The sequence below is a fragment of the Mytilus californianus genome, unplaced genomic scaffold (assembly GCF_021869535.1).
Source record: "Mytilus californianus isolate M0D057914Y unplaced genomic scaffold, xbMytCali1.0.p SCAF_8, whole genome shotgun sequence".
Lineage (NCBI taxonomy): Eukaryota > Metazoa > Mollusca > Bivalvia > Mytilida > Mytilidae > Mytilus > Mytilus californianus.
Genome location: NW_026262734.1, coordinates 63,065,071 through 63,077,583, shown reverse-complemented (window position 1 = coordinate 63,077,583; position 12,513 = coordinate 63,065,071). Strand labels below are relative to the sequence as shown.

Here is a 12,513-nt window from a genome sequence, read left to right as displayed (position 1 = left end):
TCGTTTGTTCTCGCAACATCAGTTTGACAGTGAAAAAGACTGAAAATAAAGTTCTTTGACATGTGAGATTATCGGAATTTATCACAATGGGAAATTCATATAAATAATCACCATCTCTATAATAAGAGACTTTACATAGATATAAGAACATGTGGTATAAGTGCCAATGAGACAACTCTCCATTCAAGTCAAAATTTATAAAAGTAAACCATTATAGGTCACAGTACGGTCTTCAACACGGAGCCTTAGCTCACACCGAACAGTAAGCTATAAAGGGCCCCAAAAATTACTAGTGTAAAACCATTCAAACGGGAAAACCAACGGTCTAATCTATATAAAAAACGAGAAACGAGAAACACTAATGAACCACATCAACAAACGACAACTACTGAACATCAGATTCCTGACTTAGGACAGGTGCAAACAAATACCCACTACTGTAAAATGGTCATATTTATACTGCATTAACATGTTCTCGTCCTGGATATGCATTTAATTTGCTGCTTGACGTAACAGAAATCCATCATCTTCATCTGTATGATGCCTAATCAATGGCTGATTTTAACGAGTTGGGGGTAACGTTATGGGTGAATGGGTGTCACTTGTAGATCAGTTACCTACGACCCCTATGATCCTTACGGAGTATATCAGTTTTCTCCTTGTTTTAATTAATAAAATAATAAGGAGATGTTTTATGATTGTAAATGAGACACTTATCTACCAGAGACCAAATTAAGTGGATGTATAAAAGAGGGACGAAAGATACCAGAGGGACAGTCAAACTCATAGATCGAAAACAAACTGACAACGCCATGGCCAAATATAAAAAGACAAACAGACAAATAATAGTACAGATGACACAACATAGAAAACCAAAGACTAAGCAACACGAACCCCACCAAAAACTTGGGGTGTTCTCAGGTGCTCCGGAAGGGTAAGCAGATCCTGCTCCACATGTGGCACCCTTCGTGTTGCTTATGTTATTACAAATCCGGTGTATAAGCAACTATATGTCACCGTAAGCCTTCAACAATGAGCAAAACTCTTACTGTATAGTAAGTTATAAAAGGCATATATCAAACATGTAAAACATTTTAAACCAAAAATTTAAAAGACAAACCATCAACAACTATTACAGGCTCCTGACTTTGGTAAAGCACATACAGAATGTAAAACAATTATTGACAGTTGTGTTGTTTGTCTCTCTGGTTACGACTGTCTACTTTGTCCTAATATTTTTAGAACTGATGTGACAAAGGAATATATATTCGCTAAAAACATTGTTATGGGATTAGCTAAAATCAATTTGATTAATGTTCTATCCTTTTAGATAATACTTGCACTTTGTCTACTGCAATCAGTCATTAGCGTGATGATTTGTTGAAAGATGTTTACGTTTTCATTTATAATTTTAATCCTTTTGAACTAGAAAATATTATAAAGTTTGGATTTAAATGACTGACAGGATACATTTTGTTTCATAGAATATTCATTAAAAGGTAGCAAGTACAAAAATATATAGATAGAGAGAAATATGCTGTCTTTGTCACAGCATTTTTCTACTAGATGTGTCCGTGCTGCTAAATTAAATTAAATAAGCTAATTAAGTTCCATCTGAAATATTTAAAAGCGTAGGAAGTATATAAACATGATAAAAGAGTAATAACGTTGCATTTGAATATTTAATTTCAAACTGATTTATTAAAAGCCTGGAAAGATTAGCACAATTCCTTACGTTGTATACGAACTCTTAAACCATGGAAAACTTGACAGACGCTATAAACGCAAAACATCCCCGTATTCACATTACAATGTCGCTTTGGTATATTATTCTTTGTTGGACAATTGTTGTTGTTGGCATCACAAGTAACTTGACGACATTTTTAATCTTATTGAGAAAAAGAAAGTGGACATCCGTGAACTGTTTCATTGCAATAATGTCAATATTGGATATATTTGTTCTTCCGATGATAGCTTCTATACCTCTTCAAATTTACCTCTTTAAGGAGCTGTATTATTCTACAGTTTATATCGCTGCTGCTTTGACGAATAGCAGTTATCTTTGTGCAATGGTTATTGGGATTGAAAGATATTTTGCAATTACACACCCATTAAAATATAGAGAAAAATGAAACACAAAATTAACAATAAAGATTTACGTTTTAAGCTATTCTGTATTTATGTGTTTTTGGGCAGTCCGGCCATTTACCACAGAGTTCTTCGGCTATAGAGTCTTCACAAAATATGCCTATATACCATATTTTGTCATAATTCGTTGCCTTCCTTGCGGTATCATTTTCGTAACCAACATCTTTTTGCTTCGTGGACTTATTCGAAGCAATAGACTTATTCACAGACTTAATGTCAATTCTGTCGACAAAAACAGAATTAAAACAGAAGCATCACTTACTAAAATGGTAATTGCAGTTTGTTCTGTTTACTTTCTATGTATGGTACCTGGTAGAATCTCTGGTGCATTAATGTATGCTGGGATTCTAATCGATGAGGGTGAAGTTCTCTACTTCATACTGACAGTACTAGAATTGTGCAATTTTTCTTTAAACGTTTTAATATTTACGATTACAAGTAAAATTGTGAGAAGGGAATATGGAAGATTATGTTGTCCTTGCTTGTTCGAAGAAAGAAGTCCAACATGATTTTTAAGACATAATGGTAATACATGTAAATAATGACAATAAGAATTTTAGTAAACTTTTTAATGAAAACTAGTCAAGTTTGCTCCTTAGCACATCTTATTCACAAACCATTAGGGCACCTGTCTCAAGAAAGAGATGCATCATTGAATAAATGAACGAAGAGCTGTCCCCCTTCCTATTATATGGAATTTTGTGTTCTAAGAAGAATCCATAATGCTGCTTTTTTTAATTCTCAAATATATGATATGCTGTGTTTTTCTTAATAAATGTACATATGTTGTATGTTTTAATCTACTAAGTAATTGAAATCATGTTTAATATTGTATGTTTTGTCTTGTAAATTAAATAAAATTATTGTATTGTACAGTATAGAAATTTTCATTGACTGTAAATATTGTTGTTTTATTTAAATTTTAATAGTTACTTGACAGTAGCTGCATAACTTATACCTTAATTTATACGTGTAGTTATAACGTTTTAATAAATGTTGACAATCCTGAAATATTTTTAATTGAATAATCCGTTTTTTTTATAACGTAGTGACTGTAGTTAAATAATGGGGCGTAATCGTTTAGCTTCTATTTATCTATTGAACCACATATGGTCATTTTATTGTATAGATGGACTGATGACTATATTATATTTTAACATTCTTAGTGTGTACAGAAAACGTTTCCAAAAACAATTTAAACATGTTTTCCACTTAAGGTATTTTTTTTAAATAATTTGCCAAAATGTAATCTTTATTAAGCTTTATATCAGAAATATGATAGTATGGATAACCCGGAGTTTTGTCATGCTGCAGGTTTTACAAAATTACTTGATTTTTTGGTTTAAATTGTACATGGAAAATCAAATAATTTTGTTTGATAATTAAAAGAAAACAAACGATAAAATAAGATAAAATATCAGATGAAAATTTTTATAATGTGCTTTCAAATAATAAAAAAGAATAACCGGGATCACAAAACTCGTTTTCTTGCACCAAAACAAAATAGGTAAATTCACTACACATTCCGTTAAAAATGAAAGTAATGTTATCAAAGTAATCGTGCCTTATATGGCAAATTTTTAAAAAAATCAGTCAACGCATGTTTTGCTTTAAAAAGACATTCGTAATAATGGCAGAAGAGCCCCGATCTACGTTAATGATTGTACAATTATTTAACTTGGCTATATGTTTCAGAATATGAACATTGATTTTGAAAATGTTTTACGTCGTTTGAATAGGACATTAAAGTGTAAAAAGTATTTTGAAATTGAAATTCGGATTTGAGGAAAGACAAAAATTGCGTTGTTAACAGTAACAGCGATAAATACTATAACAAAAAGTTCATATCACCTCGGGGGACAAACGGTAGTTATGGACAGTTTGTTTATCTCACCCAAACCCTTTGTAAACAATGGATGACGATCCATAAACTACCATACGGCCCTCATTTCCATGATTTATTTTTTACATCGAAAAGCAGTGTGTAAGATACTAAATTTCTTGCAACACGTCACATGTTTCTGACATAATCTTCATTAAGTAAGCTGGAAACTAAAATTTTGGACAGCAAAATGTTCGCGATCACAAGCTAGAGAGGCCTAATCAGAATAGTCTAAATATTTTTCTGGCAAATGTTGCCTAAGGAAGATATATATTATTTTATCAAGAATATCATATTATTTGATATAACATACTCTTAAAATAATAACATTTCAAGCGTTATGAACAGGGCCATGCACAGAAAATGGTCCAATATTTAAAGAGGTAAGATTTTGTGTAGGTCGAAGGAAGTTCTCAATGGAATGACAAATGAGAACATATGTTATAAAAATCAGTTAAAAAAGACATATCTCGATAATACCGGTATTACAGACAACAAAAACCATCGATACAAGTAAAAGAATACAGAATAAAAACAGTATCAGTGAATGCTCGCATATCGTATAGAAAAACATTTTGCCGTCGTACAATACAAACATTTAAGTTATCCATGCTCATAAACCTTTAATGCCAATACCAATTCTATGGTTACATAAAAAAATGGATGGTAGAAGAAAACATATTTTATTTCAGTTTCGTGAATTTTTTTAAGTGAATAAAACTATAATGAAATGACACAGCAACCTATCCAAAAATCATTAAAATATCTATAGTTCAAAATAGGTCTTTAACAATAGAAAGGATTGATGCCTATAGCATATGCTAAGCTGTAAATCACATCAAGTCTACCGTTGGTTTTCCCGTTTGAATGGTTTTACACTAGTAATTTTTCGGGCCCTTTATAGCTTACTTTGCGATGTGAGCCAAGACTCCGTGTTGAAGACAGTACTTTGACCTATAATGGTTTACTTTTATAAATTGTGACTTGGATGGATAGTTGTCTCATTGGCACTCATACCACATCTTCTTATTATCTATAAACAAGTTGTGGCTAAAGATTACAGAGATGATCGAATGAATTAAGGCTTTATTCCCGTAAAATCAAAATGTTAGAGAGAACATAATTTTTTATACATATTAACAATATACGAATATGTAGTGCGTGCGTGAATTAAATAATACAATAAGCACTTAAAGTTCTAACATGAAGGTACGACCTTCTCTTGGACGTTCCTAATAAAGAAGTGTGTTGGGTAAGAGCCATATTCGGCCCCGAATATTAGGTCTATTGTATCAAAATTAAAAATGTTTCAAGTTGGTGAAAACGTTAGAAAGTGAAATAGAACTTTATTGTATAGCTTTTCTTATAAACCGTCAAAATTGAAAACTCAAAGAGGCAATTAGTAGAGATTTTGGTGAAATGTGACAAAATTCTCTTTATTTTAACCACGTTTAGGCCTGAAAAACATACAGCACAGGCTTCGATAAGCTAACTATTCAAGTGAGATAGGTAAAATGTTATAACAAACAATGAAATGAAATATTTTTGTGTCGACGCCTGCGCTCTATGTTTCCAATGTAAAAGAACATGGAAATTTAGCTGTTATCATTGACTCTTTGTGAAAAATTGAAATGTGTGTTAATTGATGACGTCATGACATGAACGCTAATACGTAAAATTTCAACATATAGACATATTTCCTTTTTTGTTTTGCATTGTTTCATTACGTTTTATGTTCAGTCGGAAAATCTTTACTACTAAAATAACGAGGTCCAATTTGTTAGCCGGCATGACGTACAAAATACGAATCAAAGAATTCAACTTTATGTATAACTAATAACTAATAGAGGACAATGGTGTTGATGACACATTTCACCATAGCAGGCCCTATTGTTTTCCACATAATTAATATTACCAATAATTAACAAATTCCGGGTAGAATGCGATACCGATACCAATAGCACATGTCAAATGTAGTTTCCGGTTATAGTAAGAAAACAAGGCCGGGTTCAAACAGAAAGATTTTGAAAGCAGAGAAAACTGTACAACTTATAATCAGCATGACTTTATCAGATGATCATACGAATACTAAAAATACAGGCTAAAAATAAGGCGTAGGTAAATTAATTCAGTCACAGACCGCGGGTGTGTTCTAGTATATAAGAATGTTTTTAATTTATGGGGGACATCATTTTCAATTATTCTGTAATTTCATCAATTTAAAATTATTTATTGGTTTTTCTTCTTTATCATTACCGGAAAACAACAGTTCTATTGCATTTTATTGAAGATGCATACAGCAGATAAAATTCTAAAATTCTGACCCATTCAAAAAATAAAAAATGAAATAACCATAAGGAAAAAGCCGCTTACACTTATACACTTATAGCATCAATGCTTCCTTCTACTTGTTCTAAAAGAGCAATTATTTTGTTTCGATCTGAAACATAAATCCTGCATTAAGAAGGAAACAACTATACTTCTTTTCGAAGACAAAGCGCTTTGCTCTCTTTTTAGGCAGAATCTTTTTATACCAAACAAAAGGAAGATTGTCTTATCGTTTTTATCGATAAAGTTGGGATGTAGCAGATCGAGGACAATTTCTAGCACTTTCTAATAAGTCACTTTTTTCTTTCATAACAAAATACGTTTATGACAATAAAAAATAAGATTTAGCTTCTTTTTGTCATACAAATGGTTTAAAATTATATAATTTAGTCATTATAGCCTAACGATATTTCAAATTTGTCTGTTTTATTATTCGTCTCTGTTCAAAAGGTATACTAAGATTTCTGAACGCATGTTTTTGAATTACCTTCCATCGAGTTCACACGCAACCAAAAACCTAAATTTGAATGCATTAGATGGACATATTTTTAGTATTTAGCAAACTTTATGGTAAATAGTAACAAGAACAATAAATTGGATTTAATACAAAATTTTCATAGCATTTCCATCCTTATATAGCAAACGATGGTTATAAAAGCTTTGTGTAAAATTCGTTTAAAATGTTGCTTTGTGATTAATTCCGCGAGTGAATGTATTTTTCTACTAGCTGTACACTTTTAAGGAACATGTCATCAGTTTGTGTGCGGCTAAATGAAAGAAGTTCAGGGAAAAAATTCAAACAAAATCGATTGATATGCACCAAAACGAGCATTTTGCAAGTTCACCCACTAGGCAATTCAAGCAGACCTGATTCCGATGTAAACATTTAATGCGAAGAAATAAAGAAGACCTCACATACATATTCAAAGTTAAGGCCTAGATAGAGCTTTAAATTGTGTATGTACATTAATTTTCTTACAACTTCTTTATCAGTATGACGAAAATATAGATATTTCTTACAACTTCTTTATCAGTAAGACGAAAATATAGATATTTCTTTTAAATTTCAGTGTATCAATCTATCTTGATAAATAAAGAAAATAAGACATTTAGTATTTGCATGTATATCTCAAATAATTTAATTTTGGATGTAACGCGTCTTCCAATTGGCTGACGCTGTTTTGTTAATCAGCTCATAGTCATAATTTTTTCATGTGACCTTGACGTCATCAACGTTTTTTCATGATTTATTCAGGTTTAAAATGGAATTAAGAATTAAATAATAAGAAATGACTGTAATATTTTTTTCTGTCTACTAGTATTCGAAATAACATAAAAATGTGGTGCACACTTTTAAATAACCCGCTATGCGGGTTATTCAGTGTGCACCACATTTTTGATGTTATTTTTTCATAGACAGAAAAAATGTTACAGTTATTCCTTAAATAACATAGTTCAACAGATATTTTTCCTAAAAATGTATCATTATGACCTAGAAATAACTCTTAAAGAGTATGGTTACCGGCGTTCACAATGTGTTGACTTTGTCGTCTTCTATAATTCTCGCGTCATCGGTTTGTCATGTGAACTTATTGATCTGTCATGATAATAGGACGAAACAACAATATGCATATGGGAATCTCCTAATACTGTATTGCCGTTGTGACACGATAGCAAAAGGAAATGGTTAAATACATTCATACACAATAAAAGCTACTGTGTGGAATACATAAACTTGAAATCTAATGTTCAGTTCCGATGCTTAAATTAATTACATGTTTTATACGAACTATTACGTTTGGTACATTTAAACTTTTAATTTTGAAACGTCATTCAAATAGCAGTACAATAGCAGAACATTCCGATTTTTTTCTCATTCGTACTTCCTCATATAACATTTAAGAATGCAACTTCAAGTTGAAAAACATCAAGAAAAGCGCTGTTCTTTTGCTTTTGCTTTTTTCATGTGTGTTAATAGATTGTATATCATGAATTGATACTACATAATCTTTTTTTTCTTTTCAATTATTTATAAAAAAAAAAAAAAACCGTTTTACACATTTTTGATTCAATCAATACAAAGTATAATTGTATAAATTATTTTCTAATCAGAAGTTTTTTTGTGTGTGAATATTCCATCAAAATAAAACTATGCAACAAAAAACCATTTAATCCATTCGCTTTTATTTCAGTTCGTGTCATATGTTCTATATAATCTCATCATAGATACCAGGATTGAAATTTTGAACGCCAGACGCGCGTTTCATCTACAAAATACTCATCGGTGATTCTCAAACAATAAAGTTTAAAAGGCAAATTAAAGTACAAAGCTGAAGAGAATTGTTTATATTAACACTATTGTTACATGTTGTAATGATCTTTTTTTTATTACAAATAGCGAGTTTTTTTTTAAACATAGCGCTTCAATACACCGCAAATAATGATCACACATGAGAAAAACATAAACATATAAAATGCATTTTGATCATTTTCTGCAGAATGATCCATTGTCTGTAAAATTGAGATTATTTCTATGTTTCCATTGTCTTTGGCATAAAATAAAGATGTTCGGCCATCTTTATCTCTTTGATCCACCAATGCCTTATTTCTGACCAATAGACTAACAATTCCAGGGTTACCAGCTCTACAAGCAACATGTAATGGCGTACGTTTGTCCAGTTTTGCTCTGTTTATGTCCGCGCCATTTTTAATCAGGAACTCTGCCATTTCTGTAAGATTATTATAACTTGCCAAATGCAGTGGGGTGGAACCGTTCTTATTGATGTCGTTGACGTTTGCGTCACTTTCAATCAAAAATTTCACAATATCGATATGATTTTCATGAGTTGCCAAATGTATAGGTTTTGATTGATTGTTATTTCCTTGATGTATATCTGCTCCGTGCTGAAGCAAAATTTCTACAATCTCTTTATGACCCTCGTGAGATGCAAAATGCAATGGCCTTGATCCGTTTATATTTCCTTTGTTGACGACAGCTGTAGCCCCATTGTCGAGTAAAAGTTTAACTATATTTGTATGACCTTCGTGTGATGCTAAATGAAGCGGGGTTAAACCAAAATAGTTCTCCTCATTTACCGGCAATCCTTGTAATATCAACGATTTTGCCAATTCGTAATTTCCATCATGGCACACTTCGTGCAATACTGTTAAGATTCCTAAGTCTGTACAGGTTAAAAACACATTGTGAGTTAAACAATTGCAACTAATAAACAGTTTATTTTTGTTGTTGTGCTGTTATACCAATGTCCTAGGTTAGGGGAGGATTGAGCGTTCACAAACATGTTTGACACCGTCACAATCTTTAAATGCCTGTCCAAAGTCAAGAGCCTGTAGTTCAGTGATTTTATATGGTTTATGTCTGTCATATGTGTTTTGCGTAAATTGTTTTGTTTAAAATCAGGCCGTTAGTTTTATCATTGGAATTGTTTCACATTTGTCATGTCGGGGTTTTTATAGCCGACTATTTGGTATGGGGTTTTCTCATTGTTGAAGGTCGTACGGTTGCCTATAACTGCTTACATTGACTTCATTTGAGCTCTGGTGGATATTTTGCTCATTGGCAATCATACCCCATCTCCTTATCTTTATAATGTATATTTCATATATTTCTATTTTTTCTGTTTCTAATTGACATCACTGTGTATAATGTTTTTTTTTCTCTCACTCTCGTAGTATTACTAATTTGTATTGTCCAAACATGCGTTTTCATTGCTGTGTGTTAGTCGTTATTAACTTGTTCAAAATAAACAAGTTTATATTCCGGTTTATTGTTCGGTTAATGATTATCTATGTCTATTTGAAGTTGTTCAAATTTGTTTTGTCTTTTGTTTGTTTGTTTGTTTTTTCGTCTTTCTTTGTCGCTTACATGGTAACTTTCGATATTTGCCCCTGCTTTGTTCTGAGTGTTATGATTTTTAACGGTGATCTTATAATTATCTTGAACATTGTGATGGAAAATTGGTAATTGTATTACGATGCAAATACTTTTTTGCGTATCTTAAAAGAGTTAGGAGATACGGAAAATCCGAAAGAAAGACCGTTTGTAAATCAATCAAAAATACCAGATTATATAACTTAATTGATTAACAAGAAAATTGGAAAATGAAACCGATTCCGTAATAACATGTACTCGTATTAGTGTCCGGTGAGATGAGGTAAAAGAAAAGAGATATTTGTCATATTTGCTTTTTAAATTATATACCCATAACAATATTATTGCAAATATTTGTTATTGAATTCCTGATATTGAATCACAATTAATCCCTTATATTCTGTATTAGTCAATTAAAGATTTTTACCATTCTATGTACACTAATCAATTTTTCGAATCCTCTAAACTTCCATTTTGTTTGCTTCACTTGTGCTATTATATCGCATATCCTTGATATTTTTGGAAATCTCGTAGTGCTTTGACTTTTGTGTGATATTGTTTAAACTTACTTTTATCAAATGTTCCATGCCTAATTGGATCACATTCTATGCCTAGAGCTGGATTTAGTTTGACAATAGCCTGAAATATTAACAAGAGAAAACATAACCTCTAAGAGACAAAACTATCATTCTAAAAATTCTGAACTTTTATGACTAAACTTAATTATTGGTCCAAACCCAAACAAATAAAACCTAAGCTATCTATATAAATTAAAATGAAACACACAGTCACGAAAATCTTCAAACCTTAAAAGAAGAAAAATACCATTAAAAACAACAACAAAGGCAAGCAATAAAATAAATTATAAACAAAACGAAACGAAACAAAACAAAACTAAACAAACCAAGAAAACAAGCCAATAGTAAAATAAAATAACATCAATTAGAAAGAATAAAACAAAACTTTAATAAAGTAAAACTAAGCAAATATCATGTAAGGATTGTTAAAGGGGAGTAGGTTCACGAAGGGTTACAATTGGCCCTAAGATTTCATGTTTTATAGATCAACAAATCTGTTAGGCACCCCACATTATAAATAACGCAGTTATGACCCCTATGTATGCATGATTTGTGTTGTAGCGTTAGTTTTGGTCCAATTTGTCCATAATTTATGACACTTTTTAGCATAATTTACTTTAGCCGCCATCCCTGATCCAGAATTTGTTTGTGTCCTGGGATTCAATATTAACCTTGGCACCTTTTGGTTACAACACATTTTGGATCGTAGGTAGTAGCCAAGGTGTTTCTAAAGCTTTTAAGTTTAAAAGATGCACAAAATCATCGTATTTTGGCAAATCTCCAAAATATGCTGACTTTGGAGCCTATAATGTACTCTCATGAAGACATTTCTTTTACTTCGGATAAAGGCTTTTGAAATAGATCCATTTTATAACTAAGTTGTAGCCTTTTCAATATTTTATGTTCAGTTGAAATTTAAAGCCATATGCCAGAAGTGAACCTTGAGTGGTCTTTTCCCTAAGGTGTTTTGCTGTATTTGTTGTGTACTTAAATGAATATCTTTAAATGGCATATATTGCTTTTCTGGCATTTCCGTTGAAAAATTTACAATTTACCTAGAAACTAAGGTTTCATCTTCCGCAGACAATCTTACCTAAGATAGTTTTTGCTATCTATTAAATGTCCTTTTTTATCTTTACGTATTTATACATCATCGGTTCTCCATAATGTGGTTTTGAGCTTTCCTGATGAATATGATTTCAGAAAAGCGCCTGAGATACAACTTATTAATTTATATATTTTCTAAATTATTGATAATTCTTATGAGTGCAACTACATTTGTTGATCCATCTGACGCACCTGAATTTATCCACCAGTGTGTGTTACTAGCTAATCAGTCATTAATTTTCCTACATTATTTTGATGACTGTTGTGTTTATTTGTGTTTGCTTTCGTTATGGTGAATAAAATCAGATTCAAGTAAAATTTGAAGAAACACAATTAGTCCTGGTTACTTCTTACGGTATTTTCCGTGCCGAAAAAGAAATCTATTACCAAAACAAATAAAAATTTCACAATATGTTTATGCACATAAACCAGAGGTAGCAGTAGTTAACTGATGCTCTAACCTCGTGCATTCATTTGCAATATACCAACCAATTCAAACACCAGTTACACAACTGTGTACATTTTCATTTGAACTACATTATACAATATAGATCTAGAGTTTCAGTAAAAAAAGGTAT

General features: G+C 31.4%; 1 protein-coding gene across 2 annotated transcripts in view; it reads right to left on the bottom strand.

The window, feature by feature from the left end:
- LOC127710973 (26S proteasome non-ATPase regulatory subunit 10-like) overlaps window positions 1–12,513 on the bottom strand; it is a 70,386-nt gene that overhangs the window by 51,335 nt on the left and 6,538 nt on the right. The window contains exons 4-5 of one of the 2 annotated variants that reach the window (XM_052216916.1): window positions 10,820–10,889; window positions 8,689–9,540 (exon numbers count right to left, since the gene is read on the bottom strand). In XM_052216916.1, the coding sequence (XP_052072876.1) occupies window positions 8,768–9,540; window positions 10,820–10,889 (843 nt within the window). In that variant the 3' untranslated portion in view covers window positions 8,689–8,767. Of the gene's footprint in view, window positions 1–8,688; window positions 9,541–10,819; window positions 10,890–12,513 lie in introns of those variants that run through there. The other variant, XM_052216917.1, reaches the window with a different exon arrangement.